Source organism: Astatotilapia calliptera, chromosome 8 (genome assembly GCF_900246225.1).
Source record: "Astatotilapia calliptera chromosome 8, fAstCal1.2, whole genome shotgun sequence".
NCBI classification, from domain to species: Eukaryota; Metazoa; Chordata; class Actinopteri; order Cichliformes; family Cichlidae; genus Astatotilapia; species Astatotilapia calliptera.
In genome coordinates, this window is record NC_039309.1 from 1,586,258 (window position 1) to 1,605,236 (window position 18,979).

The following is an 18,979-nucleotide window of genomic DNA, read 5'->3' on the forward strand; positions in this document are numbered from 1 at the left end:
CAAATTCTGATGTTTCAACATTAACAGAGGGTGCAAACGTGACGTTACATCAATATCAGATTGATTCAATAGAATTGCCTGATATTGATTTAACATTGTTTCAATGGATATTTTCTATCTGGGATTGTTCCCTCATCCACCTGCTGTCTCGTGGAAGCTCTGCTATAGCCACACAGCAAAATCTCCAGTGTTAGATTAACACTGGAGATTTTGCTGTGCACCACCAAGAAACTGAGTTATTTTTACACATCTGCCAGCATCTGGGCAATCCACCACTTTTCATTGTTTATACCGTTCCCAACGACAAAAAAAAACCTATCGGCCCATAAAAAGGAAAAATCACCATCAGGGTGATTGCCTGATGGCCAGTCGAGCTATGGTTAGCTATGGTTAGAGCCCACTCCTCTCATATTTTTTAGTAATTAACACTTCAATAGTAAATATGAACAAGTCATCTTTATGAACCAGCTGTCGTCTTTATTCATTTTCTGCCACTTCCTGTTCTGATCTTTATTCTGCAAACCTGTGTCCAGTTTGCTCATCACCTGTGTGTGTCAAATCACAGTTTTCACGTTGTTCCTGTTTCATGATCATTTTTTATCATGAAGACAAAAGCCAGCCTTTCATCAGCCATGTGGAGATGAGGAGCAGCAAGAAGCAGTGAGGTGTGGTGGAGGTGAGTGACCAGCAGAGGGAGACATAACTCAGAGGACTCAGCTTCCAGAGTGAGGGATGCTGGGAGGAGGAAGAGGAGGAGGTGACACCAGCAGAGGCTGCAGAGATGCTAACAGCTCAGACACACAAACACACTCTGGCAGGAGCTAACTGCTAACACACGCAGAGAGACAGACACTCACACAGGCAGAGAGACAGACAGACACACACACACACACACAGGCAGACAGGTAAAGGCAGGCTGAAGCTGGCAGCACACACACTTTGTGTGAACTAGCTGCTGTTAGCATGCTGTGGAGAGAAGGCTAATCTACTGACACACACACACACACACACACACGCAAAGCAATGCAGTGTCCAGGGCTTTCAATTGGACGGTGAGTGATTTATCAGTTAGACCCTTAGGTGTGTGTGTGTGTGTGTGTTAATATGTTGATGACAACTGCTATGTGCTGCTGCTGTTGCCATGGAAACAGTCATGTATTTGTTCTGTCAGAGAAGTCACCTGTCAGACATCGAACATGTGATCAGTGCCAGGTGAGTAAGAAGGTGTGTAGCTGTGCAGCCACAGTTGCAGAGTGCTCCTACCTGTGTGTACTGCTTGGTACAGCAGTATGCAGCTGCGCTACCACACTGAAGTCTAGTTCTCCTTTGCCGGTGAAGATCTGGAACCTGCTCGCTAGAAGTTTAACTTCCAGGGAAAAGCTTCTTTATTTTGGAATGACGTCAGACACTTACAGAGGTTTTCATCAGATTTATCAACCATGATTCTGGTTTTGGTTTCCTGCGCTGGATGAGGTTTTTGTGTTTGATTGATTGCTCTACACTCTTGGTGTAACTGCAGCCCATGGCCACCAAACGTTAGAACGCCTCAGAAGAGAATCCCTGTCAGTGTGGACGTGAAGCTGTGTGCAATCTAAACCATGCCGCAGCAGATTAATGACTGTCCTCATGTTGTGGACATTCTCAGACATTCTCTTGGCAGACGTGTGGTCCATTTTTTGGGATATTCTTCAGTAGTTTGGGTTGGGATCATCACTGCTGGCAGCTAGGAGTTAATGCAGTGTTTCAAAATAACTACCCAGAGAGCTGCCTGGAGAGATCTCAGCATGGTCACCAGTAGTGTAGTAGTGTGACGTGCTTCTACTTATACCGACTGTGTGTTCTTGGTTGTGTGTGCGAGCACAGGTGCAGATGTAGTCAAACCTCAGATTGACAAACACTTGAGTGGGGGGCGGAGCCTGCAGGTGGTGATGTCAAAGCGAGGAGCAGGAGGGCGGGGTAAGGGGGAGCGACTGGACACCATGGCAACTCTTCAAGCAGCCAATGAGGAGCTCAGAGCAAAACTGACAGAGATCCAGATCGAACTACAACAGGAAAAGAACAAGGTAAGGACTACAAAACCCAGAGTATCCCAAAAAGTTGATCCTGTTTATTTGGACGTTTTCAGTGGGAGAAATGTTTCATCATCAAGTGACGTCTTCAGTCTCTGCTGACTGCAGGTTTCCCCAAACTTATAGACAGTTCATTGCACAATAACTGAAAGGTGCCCACTGAATGAACAATGGGCTGTGAGTTCAGTTTATGATCATTAGTATGCAAAGTGACATGACCACTGATCAGTGTCCATGAGTACCTTTCACAGAGAGTTGGAGAATGGCTGCAATCACAGCATTGTAAAATGGTAAATGGCCTGTATTTATATAGCGCTTTACTAGTCCCTAAGGACCTCAAAGCGCTTTACACATCCATTCACACACACATTCACACACTGGTGATGGCAGCTACATTGTAGCCACAGCCACCCTGGGGCGCACTGACAGAGGCGAGGCTGCCGGATACTGGCGCCACCGGGCCCTCTGACCACCACCAGTAGGCAACGGGTGAAGCGTCTTGCCCAAGGACACAACGACCGAGACTGTCCGAGCCGGGGCTCGAACCGGTAACCTTCCAATTACAAGGCGAACTCCCAACTCTTGAGCCACGATCGCCCCCATGGTGACAGATGGACCCTTAGGCCCCCTCCTCCATTCAGAGATGGTCTTTCCCCTGACTCCGCCCTCAAACCAGCGTTCCTCCCTGTCCAGGATGTTACATCCTCATCATTGAAAGAGTGTCCACTGGCCTGTAGGTGTGAATAGACTGCAGAGTCCTGGCCTGATGAGGTGGCTCTTCTGTGTTGTGCCGTCCTCTTAGCCAGAGGTTGTTTGGTTTCCCCGATGTATAAATCCTGGCACTTAACAGCGCACACTCTGTTACTCTTTGGGGGGAAACTAACCTCACAGCCCATTGTTTATTCAGTGGGCTGGTTTCAGTCATTATACAAATGTCCTGTTTATAAGGATGTAAACCTGCAGTCAGCTGAGACTGAAGACGTCACCTGGATGATGATGAAACGTCTCGCCCACTCAAAACATCCAGATGAACAGAATCAAACTTTGGGATTTTCTTACCTGGATGATTGAGTATGCATCAAGAAAAAACTCAGAGTACCACAAAGATTACTGCAAAAATTTCACAGTACTCAGAGTAATGTAATGATAATACTGAGTACTGTAGGTGAGCCGACTGGAGAGGGAGAAAAGTCAGGAGCTGAAGGCAGAGCATCACCGGGCGGCGGTTGCTGTGACTGAGCTGAGGACCAAACTCCACGAGGAGAAGCAGAAGGAGCTTTCACTCACCCGGGAGACGTTACTACGGCAACATGAGATGGAGCTCATGAGGGTCATAAAGATCAAAGATGGTGAAATCCAACGTCTTAATGGACTGGTGCTCACCTTAAGGGATGGATCCACAGACAAGGTGAACCACCTAAAGCACACCTGTCCGACACCATCCATCTGTCCATATTGTGTTCACTGCATTAAGCTCCTCCTCCACTGTACACACATATTATATGAACTTGGCCACAGTGATGTTTGTCTCTTGAGACAAATATATTTGGATGAGGGTGGAGTGCTAAGTTATCAGCTAATGCTAGCTAGCTTGGTTAACGAGTTGCACCTGGGTGCATCACACTGCACAAATGACATAAGAGGTTGGCAAAGAGTGAATTTAACTCAAGCATGTGACACAAGCAGGCCATGAAGCAGGCCAGCAGATCAGCTGTTCTCAGCTTCTGCACATCCCAGTAATAAATATCATTTACTGCTGCTGCCTCTGCAATTTCACTGTAGAAAAAATGTAGTCTGTTATGTTTAATTTCAAACACTTCTCATTTTAGGCGTAGTAGCTGTTGGAAAATAAAGCTTTAGCTGTTTAACATACAACCCCTCATAATGTATTCCCGGTTAGATACCATATTTCTAGGCTTTTCAGGGCCGAGTACAATAACCTCAGTTTGATCTGAATTAAGAAGCAGAAAGTTAGCGGCCATCCAGGTCTTTATGTCTTTAAGACATTCCTGCAGTTTAACTCATTGGTGTGTGTTATCTGGCTTCATGGACAGATAGAGCTGGGTGTCATCTGCATAGCAGTGTAAATGTATGCTATGTCTTCTAATGATGCTGCCTAAGGGAAGCATGTATAATGTAAACAGAATTGGTCCTAGCACTGAACCCTGTGGAACTCCATAATTAACCTCAGTGTGTGAAGAGGACCCCTGCAGCACAGTAGCTGTAATACCTGCATCTGGGCTGTATTCGTTCTTTACCGCCAGAGGACACCATTGGCTCTTTGTTCTCATGCTATTCAGGTGAGGAGCGCCCTGCTGGGGGAAGTGGAGGAGGCGAGAAGGAGCTGGGAGGCGGAGCGTTGTCGCTTCCAACACGAGATTCTTGAGCTGAGAGGAGCAAAGAGGAATGCTGAGGAGGCGCTGACATCGGCTCAGCAGGCCTGCCAGGCCAGAGCGGCTGAGCTGCGATCAGCTCATCATCAACACCAAGAGGAGCTTAACAGGACCAAGAGAGACTGTGAGAGAGAGATTCGCCGCCTGGTAGGAGCCTGTGACGCACACATGACTGTTTACACATTCATGATAGCTACACATAACCAGGCGCTGTGTGTTGAGGTGGCCGAGCGGCTCATCTGCTAATCAGAAGGTCGGTGGTTTGGATACTGAAGCGTCTGACATATCACAAACATGGACAGCTTTACTATTAGCATTACAACTAAAGGTAAACCTAGAAAATATAAAGAGGTTAAACACAGAAGACAGAATGAAAGAAACACAGCTGCTGCACACAGCACTTGTGTGCTGTATGAGCATAATCGGCCAGCTGCAGCTGCTTCGGCCTCATCCCGTGCAACATCTAAGGTGGGTAGATGATCGATGAAAGTCCTCCGCCATGTTGCTCGGGGGCGGCCTGGGTTGCATCTTCCGTGGACATGACGACCCTGGGCAGTCAGTGCGGGAGTTGGCGTAAAATGTGACCTCCAAAGCATGTGAGCACGTGTGTGCTCTAAACACTTTGTTCAGTATAATTGGAGAAGGTCTACTAAAATAATGAAGTTCAGCTCATTTGTCTGTCGCTCACCTGTCCGTCTCACCTGTCTGTGTCTCACCTGACTGAAGAGAGAGAAAACCGAAGGACGTAGCTGACTAACCCCGTCTCCTCTAACCTGTCTCAATGTCTGTCTCTCACCTGTCTGTGCGCAGATGGATGAGATAAAGCTGAAGGACAGAGCTGTCAGTGTTTTGGACAAAGCCCTCGGTCTGCAGGCTGGACACGCCCACCGCCTCCAGCTGCAGACTCAGGCTGCTGAACAGCAAATTGCAGCCCTGAGAGATGCACAGAGGGCGGGGCTAAACCACCCCACTCTTAACCCTAACCCCAACAACGCTCCTCACATTGTAAGCTCCGCCTCTTCCTGCTTGTTTAAACTGCATGTGAAAAAGCCATCTCATTTGCTTCATGTCACAAAAGCCCCAGAGCATTACAGTGGGAGTTCCTGTTTGTGTTGTGCTACTGATTCATGACTTATATACTGTGTCACCCTCAGCTGTGTGCCAGGCACAAGCCTGCACCAGTGCAGAAACAAAGCAGATTCAGCAACCACTGGGACTGAGCCTGTCGTCATGGCTGCGATTTATGATTGTGACTTTAGTGATACAAGCCTGCTGTATTCACCGAATATTCACAGCACCACAGACCAAACCGCAGCAGTCAAAGACAGGATAATACCTACAGAGCAGCTGGATGCTGCTAGAGATCAGCTGTTCACAGAGAGTTAAACTGGCACAGCATCTCTCTACTGTGGTGTCTGCAGTGTTTCCCTTCACTGTTCACATAGACCAGAAGGAAGGCAGCAGTTTAGCTAAAATAATCCAGCAAACATTCCCCAATGTCAGCTCTCAGGGGCTCTGTGTATTTTTTAACATCCCACATCAGGCTCCTTCTTCATCAACTATCAATATACTCAACATTCACTGAGCCATCCAAAAACCTGCACAGGTGTATGTGTTCAGGTGACTAATACTGGGAAGGACAAACAGCATCAGGGACCACAGCAAGTACCAATACCAAGACAGTGCTGTGGTCTTGTGTTGAGACAGATTTTTAAAATGTCACAAAACTGAAGCCTAATTTTAAAAGTAGAGTGAGTGTGTACAGAAGAGGGGCCTGAAAACTGAAGGCTCTGCCTCCCATTCTACTTTTAAATACTCTAGGAACAACAAGTAGGCCTGCAGAGCGAGAGCGAAGTGCTCTAATAGGGTGATATGGTACTACAAGGTCATTAAGATAAGATGGGGCCTGATTATTTAAGACCTTGTATGTGAGGAGCAGGATTTTGAATTCTGGATTTAACAGGAAGCCAAAACAGGAGAAATCTGCTCTCTCTTTCTAGTCCCTGTCAGGACTCTTGCTGCAGCATTTTGGATCAGCTGAAGGCTTTTCAGGGAGTTTTTAGGACTTCCTGATAATAATGAATTACAGTCGTCCAGCCTGGAAGTAATAAATGCATGAACTAGTTTTTCAGCGTCACTCTGAGACAGGATATTTCTAATTTTAGAGATGTTGCACAAATGGAAGAAAGCAGTCTTACATATTTGTTTAATATGTGCATTGAAGGACATGTCCTGGTCAAAAATGACTCCAAGGTTCCTCACAGTGTTACTGGAGGCCAAGGTAATGCCATCCAGAGTAAGAATCTGCTTAGATACCATATTTCTAAGCTTTTCAGGGCCGAGTACAATAACCTCAGTTTGATCTGAATTAAGAAGCAGAAAGTTAGCGGCCATCCAGGTCTTTATGTCTTTAAGACATTCCCTGATGGGTAGATAAAGTTTGGTATTATCCTCATAGCAGTAAAAATGTATGGCAAGCCTTTGAATGACACTGCCCTGATACTGATATTTGCCCTAGTGCAGAACCTTGTGGAACTTTATAATTAACCTAAGTGTGTAAAGAAGAAATTGGAGTCTGTTATTTAGATATGATTAAAGAAACCACAGCAGTGCATCGTCTAATCGCTGTAACTGCACTGAGGTCTACTGGATCATTTGTAACCTTCACTAAAGCTGTTTACTGTGATGAGCTCTGAAACCTGACTGAAACTCTTCAAATATAGTTCATATAAACTGTGTTTGAATGTGTTAACACTAACCCTTTCCAAACTGTTGAGTTGGTATCTTGATGCATGCTCTATCATCCAGGTAAGTAAACCCCAAAAGGTTGATTCTGTTTATCTGGACGTTTTCAGTGGGAGAACCTTTTTGTCACTCATCCAGGTAGGGCTGCTCGATTATGGCAAAAATGATCATCACGATTATTTTCACTGAATCTCGATTATGTGATGATATTTATTTAACAATAACAATGTGTTGAATAATGACTTTAAAGATTGTCACAAAATAATCTAAAATAGTGCAAATACTGATAACAGTGCAAATGTTTGCAGTATAAGAAATAAATGAAAAATGTAAACATCTGTGTTTAGTGAACTTTGCAGTGTTGCTCTGTGGTGCAGCTACGACACCGAGGAAAGTTTACACACTGTGTCTACTTGATCCACGTCTGACTGAACCCATAATGTTTCCACACCACTGAAGTTTTTTTCCTCTCTTTTCAACCAACAGCAGTCACTCTCCTCTCCAAATAACTTCTGCTGAGCTTTCCGAGTTTCCCTCGGGTCCTCTTAGTCAGCGATCCCCAACCCCCGGGCCTCGGACTGGTACCGGTCCGTGAGTCGTTTGGTACCGGGCCGCGAGAGTTGAGGCTCAGGCTTGAAATGTCTGGTTTTCAGGGTTTTTATCGGTTTTCAGCGTTATTTTGTTATCGTTTTTATCGTTTACTCTGTTTTCCTGGGTCTTTTCACGTGTGTTATGAATAAATATATATAAATATAAATATATTTATTATATAATATAATATATAAATATAATAAATCTTATTTTTTTCGGTACCGGTACTGGTTTTATTTTGTTGTATTTATCCGCGACACCTTAAAGGCCGGTCCATGAAAATATTGTCGGGCATAAACTGTCCATGGCGCAAAAAAGGTTGGAGACCGCTGCTCTTAATCGTGGTGACACGTGTTGGAAATGCAGAGAGGTGCGCTCGATTTGCCACACGGAGCAGCGCGAGAGTAAAGCACGAGGGAGGGGCTAATAATCGGCTCAGTCATTTTTAATGATCGTTGAAAGCCCAGATCGTAATCGAGATTAAAATTCGATTAATTGAGCAGCCCTACATCCAGGTGACTTCTTCAGTCTGACTGCAAATTTCCAACCTTATAAACAGTACGTTTGCACAATGACTGAAACTAGCACCACTGACGAACAGTGGGCTGGGAGTCAGTTTCATAATCATTGTTGAGATGGTACTTGACCTAATGACTGCTCTGTGACTGCTAATATCCAACATGTTTTAAATAACACAGTATAATACCCCCTAATAGTTAGACTGAGTCACGCTGTACTTCTCTCAAAGTATACCACCAGAGGCATCTTTCTTATAAATAATACCCCAGTTGCCCAGCAGAGTGTTTCAGGGCCTTCCTAGCCATCCTAACAGTCTTGAAGTGTACAGCATGGTAAAGTCCTGAGTTACCATCCAGGCTAATTTGAGACCGGAAATTAAGGCCAATAACAGGTTGACTTCAGCCAAACTTTTTGCTGTTTCACCTCAAGAAATGTGGTGTCTACACAAACTACATGTGCAGTCTTCTTCTACAGACCAGGCTCAAAGGGCTAAGGTAGACAGAGAGAGACAGAAAACTTAGGCTTTTAAAACAAACTTGGAGCTAACCAGACCTTTAACACTCTAGCAGAAAGATGCACTCAACTTTCTCATGGACCTTTTAAAATTTTACTGACTAGTTATCAGAGAGTGATAGAACACTAAAATGGGATGTCTATAAGTAAAAGTCCTCTGTAAAGGTTTGTTGACTTTGTGCCAAAGTTCCTTAGAGGTTCACCTTTTAACACCATTTGTACTGTTACTGAATTCTCTTAAGATTTCAGTTTGTTCTGTTTGATTTTCAGTTTGTTTCAAATTATATTTTTAGTAATTCAGTGTTGAAGAAATTCCTATTGTATGAAAATTTGGTTGGTGGCTGACCTTTGACCTGGGCTGTCGTTCTTGTGCTCAGTCTCAGGAGGATCGTGACACTCGGAGGTTTCAGCTGAAGATAGCTGAGCTCAGTGCCGTCGTCAGGAAGTTAGAGGATAGAAATGCTCTACTGTCAGAAGAACGCAACGAATTGGTAAAGCGCACACACACACACACACACACACACACACACACACACACACACACACACACACACACACACACACAAAACCTTATATTGGACCCATTGCTCATTTCTTTATTTATCTCTTTACCTGTCATGTGTGGTAGTTTTAGCAAACAGAATCATGGCCTGAATGCTTTGTTGTGCCAAACACATTTGTTTTACCAAGAGGAGAACTATGGCCTCTCTGTAGGCTCCTATTGTTAATCTTTTTTTTGTTTATATACATATTTTTTTTACATTATTATCAGAGTGGGTGTTGTGCTGAAGCAGACAGGAGGTTGGAGGCCAGTTTGGTGAAGGTGGAGAGTCTAGGTTGATGCAAACAGGGTCTCCAACTGCTGCATCTGTAACAAAACACAAAGCACCTGAAAGACACAACAAGGCAAGATTCTCAAACATACAATTTTGTCATATGTGGGAGAAGATTGTGAGCGTTTGTATGAGCAGTATGTTTCTTTTTATGTCAGTGCAGTGGTGGCCTGTTGGGTGAGTGTGGAAATTAGACTGCGATTAGATTTGAGGAGACATGAGCAGATGGTCAACAGTGCTCATCGCCGCCTCATAGGGCTGCTTGATTATGGCAAAAATGATCATCATGATTATTTTCACTGAAATTAAGATCTCGATTATTTGACGATATTTATTTAACCCTTTAAGACCTACCATAGAACCAAGTCCGCCAGAGCTTATATTATTTTTTTACATGTTGTAGTGCCATTTGTGGGAGCATTTCAAGTTGCTATACATCAATACAACTGTTATAGCCCATATTTTAATAATATGTATGCATTAAGTCCATAGTAATTACATTAATTGCAAAAAAGTGCAAAAAACTACAAAAAAATTGAAAATCGTTTTTGTTTTTTTTGCATATATTTCTACTTGGAGAAATTTAAGAGGTTTGTCCCTCAAAACTTTAAATACAAAAAAATTGTAAAAAATAGTTTACAACAACAGGAAATTTATTTTGAGTGTCTTGATAGTTTTATTTTGGAGATACAGCAATTTTTATATACTGCAGGAAAAACGAAAAACAATCCTATGATGCAAATTTGCAAAGAAAACAGCAGGTGCATCAAAATAAACTATTTCCAGCAGTGCAATTTGAGTTCCAAGCATCCCAGAAACTATTCAGAAAAGTCAAACATGACTTATAAAAACACCAGTATAGGCTTTTAAGGCCTACAAGTAAAAAACTACATTTTCTGCGAAAATGACATCACTTCCGGTTTCGGGCAGGAAATGGCGGACATGCGATAGTTCGCGCTGACCTCCTTTTCAATGTGGGAAGTGTTACGAACAGCTGATCGGATCGGCAAAGCGTGTTTCTGGAATATTGTGTTTTTGTTCCTGCAAGCGCTTTTTATGCAATTTTTGCAAAGCTTTATGTGGAAGGAAACTGTGACCGAGGACAAGCTGATGGCATAAGATGTAAGTACAACTCCTCCGGTTTCATATGCAAAAAAATTATTGCGCTAGCTTACACGGTTCAGGTTCTACAGGGATTTAAAAATAGTTACGCAAAATGGAGCGTGCTGCTCTGACCGGCTTTAAAGGGTTAACAATAACAATGTATTGAATAATGACTTTAAAAAATAATCTAAAATAGTGTGCAAATACTGATAACAGTGCAAATGTTTGCAATATAAGAAATAAATGAAAAATGTAAACATCTATGTTTAGTCAACTTTGCAGTGTTGCTCTGTGGTGCAGCTACTACACCATAGCAAAGTTTACACACTATGTCTACTTGATCCACGTCTGACTCCGCGAACCCATAATGTTTCCACACCACTGAAGTCTTTTTTACCTCTTTTCAACCAACAGCAGCCACTCTCCTCTCCAAATAACTTCTGCTTAGCTTTCCGAGCTTCCCTCGGGTCCTCTTAATTGTTGTGACGCGTGTTGGAAATGCAGAGAGGTGCGCTCGATTTGCCACACGGAGCAGCGCGAGAGTAAAGCACGAGGGAGGTGCTAATAATCGGCTCAGTCATTTTTAATGATCGTTGAAAGCCCAGATCGTAATCGAGATTAAAATTCGATTAATTGAGCAGCCCTACCGCCTCAGCAGCCCACCCACCAACCTCTGGGTATCACATATGTCCCCAGACGTCCTATGTGTATGGTTATGTGTCCTGAACTGTAATGACTACAGTGTAATTAATGGCTGTGCAGCACAGTGAGCAAAGTCCTACCGATTGAGGCCTGTGAGGCATATATTCCCCCTCGTGATATTACGTGTGTTAGTGTTGTGCTGTCAGAAGAAGCGGGGAAGGAAAAAGCATGTAGTTCTCAGCACATAAGCCTGCAGGTTCTCAAAAGCCCCCAAGGCACAGACCGGACATCTCAGTGTGGGCCTACCCACCCCACCAGGTGAAGCAGCCAAGGGGATGCAGTGCACCCCCACACAAGCACGGTCCCAACCAGAAAATGGGCAACCCCAGCACCAGGGCCCTGGACCATGCACACAAAGAGAAGAAGCCTGGAACTCTCTGGAACACAAGGAATTAAGGTCAGAAACAAACTCAGTTACTCGCCTCCCTCAATGCTACCCGGAGCATCTCCTTCCCCCTCAGAGCCCCACGTGCTCCACCTGCCAAGCAAGCAACTCAAACCAATCTTCATCTACCTCTGGTTCACCTTCTAACTATGTTCTCCTTTATTTGCAGTTACTCCACATCCGAACACACTACATTTCCCTTCCTCATGTTTCAAGTTTATTTTCGTGTTTGTAATAAAGCCTGTGAGAAATCTATCTGCTGTCTCCATGTTTGATCTGCGCTTCGGTCCACGTTCACATACTGGCTCCCGGGCCCCCTTCACACAGTGAGGACTATGCGATGTATTTGTTTCCATATCTAATTCACTTACATCAGCTAAGATGCACAGCTTGGCTGAGGTTGGGATATGTCAACTAAACCATGTGGATAGGTCTCTGCCAGGCACGTGCAGAGGGGGGGGCTAGAGGGGCTTGAGCACCCGCCCCTTTAAACCTCTGCACGGCCCTGGTCTCTGCCACAACCTCTGAACAGGTGTACAAGACCATATACGGTAGTGTGTATATAGTTCTCAGTAGAGTTACCTCTGCAGTGTTTGCATATGCTAGAGTCTGCAAGACCTTTGTGGAACATCCTTTGTCCTGTATAGTTTGTTCTATGGAGAGTTTTGTATTGTATGAGTTGCTGCATTACAAAAGCTTTTTCCAGATGTGTTCTCCCTGCTGCCCCGTCATACCACTCTCACAGAGCGCTGTTTTGAAAAGCACCCTGAGTGACTGTGCATGCACTTCCCTATAGATTCCCCGAACATAAAAGGCAAATAGCTCACACTGTATTGGCTGCTATGCTGGAGATAGGGGTAACAGAAGAATCCCACAGTTCCTGGTGTAACCCCATAGTTCTTGTAGTTCCTGTGTGGATTATCACAAGGTAAATGAGGTATCACAGTTTGATGCTTATGCCCTGGGACGATGAGCTCCTAGACTGGTTAGGTACTGGATATATCCAGGGGATAGATCCTTGTCTCCAGAGTCTAAGTAAAACGGGCCTTCTCCATTCTGTATGGTTTGCACGAATTCATCACACTTCTGTTGTTCTGAGCCCCAGTCACCTTTCTCATGGACCAAGTGCTGCATCCAAACACTTCATATGCTGCTCCCTACCTGGATTAGATTATGATCCATAACAACATCTATGTGGAGCATGTGCCGGTGGTCCTGGAGTGCCTGAGGCAGGGCTGACGGCCAACCGGAAGAAGTGTGTGGTTGGACAGACAGAGGTACAGTATCTGCAGTGCCACCTGGGAGTTGGATAAGTGTGTCCACAGATGGAGAAAATACAGCTATAACATCCTGCCTGCGTCTCATGACCAAAAAAGACGTGAAGTGGTTTTTGGGGCTGGCTGTTTGTGTCTGGCTTCATGAAGCTGACCAACACTTTGGCTGATCTCACTTGAGAACGTGCACCAGAGGATGGGTCAGTGCCAGGCAGCATTTGACCTGGTCAAAGAGGCTTTTTGTGGGGAACCTCTGCTCCACACCCCTGACTTTTCCCTTTCTTTCATTCTGCAGATGGATGCCTCAAACTGGGCTCGGGGCTGTTTTGCCCCAGCAGGTAAGGGGGGGTCGACTGCCCTGAGACAGAGGCCATATACAGCACAGTGGAGAAGGAATGTCTGGCAATTTGGTGGGTGGTCGACTGCCTTCGTTATTATCTCTTGGGATGTTCATTCAGACCAAAAACTGTTGCAATAGCTTCACCGCATGAAGGATCTCAATGTCTGGATCACCCAGTGGTATCTGGCTCTCCAGCCATTTAAGTGAAAGGTGCTCTAGCAGCGGGCTCGGAGGCACAGATGGTCATGGCTACGTGGCGAGTTCTGGCCTGCGGCTCTGCTGGAAAGGAGAGGCTGTGCAGCGGGCTCGGAGGCAGTTCCATGAGGGCTGGCAGAGCAGTTGGGACTGATTGTTTAATCGTGCGCTTTCTATTTTAGTAGACAGCTAGGACCGGAGGAGGTGACCTGAACAGAGTTGATCCAGGTGATTGTAAGGAGCTTGGAAAGAAAAGCATCTGTACTTCTTCAAGTTGCTTGAAGACATTTCACCTCTCATCTTCAGTTCTAGGGTAGATGGTGGAGAGTCCCAGATTTAATTAATGTCACCTGACCGTACTGGAGTGGTGGAGCAGTTCTGAAAATTACAATTCAAAGGCAGAACTGCTGATTTGCTTCAGCTGATGGAGTAGTATAATATTAAGAGTGTCTGTCCTCAGAAAAGAGGTTTGTGAGTTACCACGCAAAAGTAAACATCAGCAAATAAGCTTACTGTATGGTCTGTATTTCCAGTTTGAATTTCTCTAATATCTACATTGTGTCTGATTGCTACTGCTGGTGGTTTGATGAAAATGACAAAAGCAACGGGGGAAGCAGACAGCCCAGTCTGGTGCCCCTCTGTAGATTGAAGCTGGGGAGTAAGGTTGTTTGTCCTAGCTGATGTGCTTGGAGAGGTGTATGAATTTCCAGTTTACCTGGTCAAATGGTTTCCTTATGTAGGGTCCTTATGTTGGCTGGTTTAAGAAGTACACTGACAATGGCAGAGTTCATTCTGAATTTGGTTTACCATTCTGAAAAAAGTGGGTGCCAATGTTGATGAAACTTTGCTGGAAAAGCGTCTCGACCTGGGGCTTTATTGTTTGGGAGATGCTGTAGGGCAGGGGTGCCCAATCCCGGTCCTCGAGAGCTACCGTCCTGCAGCTTTTAGATGCATCCCTACTCCAACACAGCTGAATCAAATGGTTTGATTACCTCTTCAGCATGCCATCATGTTTGGCAAAGGCCTGATAACAAGCCATTCATTTGATTCGGGTGTGTGGGAACAAGGATGCATCTAAAAGCTGCAGGACGGTAGCTCTCGAGGACCGGGATTGGGCACCCCTGCTGTAGGGCTTTGTGAAATTCAGACACTGGAGAGGTGAATCCAGAGCTGTCATTTGTTAGCCGTTTAGTTTCAGTGGATTTATATTGTTAAGAAATTCTTCAATGTCAGCATGGATTAATCTGGGGTGAATATACGTTTCCTAATTATTTGTTGTGCAGTACTGTTCTCCGTTGAATCCTTATAGATGTTTTTTCTTAATTTATCTTTAACTGGTTAGTAAGGAATTTTCCAGATTTATTGCCATGTTTAAAGTTCTTCAAACGCAGCATTTGTGTCAGAAATTGTGTTTTATTATTATTAATTATTTCATTTAACTATAGTTTTAGTTTTCTCAGGTTGTTAATTGTATGTTAATAGGGAGCTTCTAATGATTACATTTTCGGTTCTATTTTATTTGTGTATTATTTTGTCTTTCCTGATTTTCAAAAAAACACCGTTATATTCCTGGAAGGTCCTTATTATCTTTCCCACTCTGATGTCCACTGATATGAACACCAAACATCGCAAAGACCAAAATCACTCATGTGTTGTTTGAGAATGTCGGTAGACTTCCAGTTCCTTTGACTCACAGCTGTACTGAGCATATCAATTTGTGGATTAAATACCAGGTTGACGTCTCCTCCTATTATAGGAGTGATGTCAGAGTGATCTGAAAGTGAAGTGAAGATGTAATAAAAAGGAGGGCCTATCAACATTTAGTGATCCATATTTTGAAAACATAAATTAAGTATTATAAATCCACCTTCTGGATCTGTAATACTGTTGCTAATGGTCAAGTTTATTTTTCTGCTAATTAATATGGCTACATGTCTTTGTTTTACCATATTTACCGCACTATAAGGTGCACGTAAAATCCTTAAATCTTCACAAAAATCGACAGTGCGCCTTATAATCTGGTGCGCCTTATGTATGAATTTTGGTTTGTGCTTACTGACCTCGAACCGGTTTTATGTGGCACACTGTGCTCAAAAATCTGTCAAAAAAAGATTTTTAGTGCCACTTTTTGGAGCATTACGGTTACTGTTGCCAGGAGCCTCGCGGAGTAATACGTACTGTGCTTCAACACAACATTACCGTGTTGTGTGTGTATAACGACTCCAAAATGGCACCCGCGAAGAGACACGCTTACGAAGCGGATTTTAAACTTCGAGCAATTAGTTAAGCAAAAGAAAATGGAAATACAGCAGCTGCCAGACAATTCGGCATTAATGAGTCGATGGTGCGCAAGTGGAGGAAGCAAGAAGATGACCTAAAACAAGTAAAGACAACCAAAAGGAGTTTCCGAGGGAACACGGCGCGATGGCCGCAGTTAGAGGACAAAATTGAACAGTGGGTTATTGAACAGAGAACAGCAGGCAGAAGTGTCTCTACAGTCTCTATTCGACTCAAGGCTACAGCAGCACGTGACGTGCAGATTAACAACTTTCGAGGGCGACCTTCTTGGTGCTTCCGTTTTATGAAAAGGCATAATCTCTCAATCCACACAAGAACTACTGTCTCACAGCAACTGCCAAACGATTACAAAGAAAAGTTGGCCATTTTCCGCACCTACTGCCAAAATAAGATCACTGAAAAGAAGATCCGGCCAGAACACATCACTAGCATGGACGAGGTCCTCCTTACCTTTGACATCCCCGTGAACCGTACTGTCAAGAAAACAGGGACCAGTACGGTATCTATATGCACCACAGGGAACGAGAAGTCATCCTCCACTGTAGTTCTGGGCTGCCAAGCTAATGGCCAGAAACTACCACCCATGGTCATTTTCAAGAGGAAGACTTTGCCAAAAGAAAAGTTTCCGGGCGGCGTCATCGTGAAGGCTAACTCAAAGGGCTGGATGGACGAGGAGAAGATGAGCGAGTGGCTGAGTTTATGTCAAGAGACCGGGTGGCTTTTTCCACAAATCTCCGTCTCTTTTGATCTACGACTCCATGCATGAAGCAAACTAATTAACATTGTATGTGACAAACCTCAGAGCGTTCATGTTTAAAGTAACTGGTGGGGTGTTGAATGTTCGCTAAATCGCTGTGTGTGTGTCTGTCTGCTTGTGTATGTACCTGTGCTGTGTGATTGTGAAGTAAATCACAGCATTGGAGGCAGAGCAAATACAATGAGTGCAGAGAGAAATGGTGTGAAAACTGAGATGTGCAGCCACCAATGAACCATTCGCAAGTGACGTTATATCAACAACAACAAACAAATAGAGGGGAATTTAAGAAAAAACAACACGAGAAAACAGGCTGTGGTCATTAAACCAGCATGAATTGTTCTGTGTAGACATGTCTATTAAACAGGGGAAAAGGATATGGAAAAGAATGAGAAAGAGGCCTTAGTATAGCTACAGATGGTCTAGTCACGATAAAGCTGCCACTGATGCACAGTTTATAGACCACAGTGACAGCTCGGGAGCCTCCGTGGATGAATTTCTTTCAGATCAGGAACAGGACTTTGCATTGCTCCAGGAGCTCTTTGAGAAACCGAAGTTTGTTGCTGTCAGCTCCCAGCCATGGCTCTACACCAGCTCTTTCTGTTTAAAGTTTTCCAATTTGGACACAGTTGGTCTGGGTCTGCGTCCATCAGCTTGCTTACGTCCCAGATGATGGACATAATGGAAGCTGATGTTTTACCATGTGGAGTTTGAGGTGGATCTAGATGTAATGTCTCACTGTAGTTTGCAGGTCCTTTGCTGCCTTCTCTAGGATGCCTCCAGGCCTAGCATGCTGCAGGCCTGGAGCTCGACGACAGTTTCCTTGATTTTTAATTTTCGTCTGAGATCTGGGTCATACCGTCGCTGAGGGATTACCCCGACTCTCCCCGGCCACAGCAGTGAGTGTGTTCACCTGCGGCTGGCTGAACTCCACGGACTTACGCAGCACCTGAAAGTCTTTATGCAAGATTTCCAGTGGGGGCAGGTATATGTCAAAGCTCGATGGTTTTTTTTTATCTATGGACACCAAAATCTCCATCATGTTGCTAGTCTGAGGAGAAGCCCGTTCCAAACATGTTTCCTTTGCTGCTGGATGGAGTCAGTGTCTTGTTTCCCCTTAACAATGGACCTGAAACACTTGCAGGTATACTGCTTCTACTGTCCCGGTCTTCTTTGTGGTCCTCCAGAGTGCTTAAGTTGGTTGAAACACAGTTTTCAAGCTGTATAGGAGTAAGTTGGCAGAGAAAGCTAGTGACTGAAATGTTCTCAATCAGTAGCACGCCCGGTGAGATTCACGCTGGGTCTCGTGTTAGCTCCTCCTTCCCTTTATTGTCCTAACTCTAACCCAGGCTGATCCTAACTAATAAGGCAGCTACACCTGTAGAGGGTAATGTTGAGTAAATTAATTGTTACATTCCACCTTATGCAGCTAATGAACCGCAACTCATGCAGTGCCTCTCCAGCCCAGGAAACAAAATATGGAGCTTGAAATGAGACCGTAAGCTTAATGGACTCCAATCATAAGAACTACAAACACTGTAGGGCACTGTCACCCTAATGTTATCTTACCTGGGGCTAATGAATTACTTGATAAAATCCTTGTCCTCTTCCTGCCTGTATGTTTTTATTTTTCGTGTGTTCTGCAGTTGAAGCGCCTGAGAGAGGCCGAGAGTCAGTTTCTTCCTCTTCTGGACAAGAACAAGCGTCTGAGCCGCAAAAACGAAGAGCTGGCTCTAGCGCTGCGTCGACTCGATAACAAGCTTCGCTTCGTCACCCAGGAGAATCTGGAGATGGTAACTATGGTAACCTCTGACTCTAACACACCCTATTCTGTATCAGTCAAACTGGTGATGGTGTTGGAATTGATGTGATGTCCAGCTTCCACACGCAGTTACTGCTTTTTACCAGCAGGTGTCAGGATTCACTCACACTTCAGGGTTTAGGTACTTCATTGACAACCCAATTACAAGACTGAAGTTTAATTTGTCATTTTATTTGGATCTTTCACCTCTTACACCAATGATCCAAAAGATTGAATGATCCCGATTATAAACCAGGATGCTGCTGGAAGGCTCTCGGCCACGCTTGACCCTGGCAGGACTCTCGGTGTCTTGTAGAATAGAATAGATCTGTATTGTCACTGTTACAAGAACAATGAAACACAGTTTGGCATCTCTCCGTTGGCAGGATGTAGATTTACATTCAGTTTTTGGATAGGAGAGGAAGATAAGATAGACATAAGTTTAAGGGTACCTACTGAGGGA

The 18,979-nt window shown here is 44.3% G+C and overlaps 1 protein-coding gene across 5 annotated transcripts in view; it reads left to right on the forward strand.

The window, feature by feature from the left end:
- Window positions 1-735: 735 nt before the first annotated feature.
- jakmip3 (Janus kinase and microtubule interacting protein 3) overlaps window positions 736-18,979 on the forward strand; it is a 41,119-nt gene continuing 22,875 nt past the window's right edge. For 4 of the 5 annotated variants that reach the window (XM_026177809.1, XM_026177810.1, XM_026177812.1 and 1 more), the window contains exons 1-7: window positions 736-1,052; window positions 1,864-2,063; window positions 3,235-3,477; window positions 4,370-4,609; window positions 5,273-5,467; window positions 9,208-9,321; window positions 18,362-18,517. In XM_026177809.1, coding sequence (XP_026033594.1) covers window positions 1,929-2,063; window positions 3,235-3,477; window positions 4,370-4,609; window positions 5,273-5,467; window positions 9,208-9,321; window positions 18,362-18,517 — 1,083 coding nt within the window. In that variant the 5' untranslated portion in view covers window positions 736-1,052; window positions 1,864-1,928. The remainder of the gene's footprint in view (window positions 1,053-1,863; window positions 2,064-3,234; window positions 3,478-4,369; window positions 4,610-5,272; window positions 5,468-9,207; window positions 9,322-18,361; window positions 18,518-18,979) is intronic. The other variant, XM_026177811.1, reaches the window with a different exon arrangement.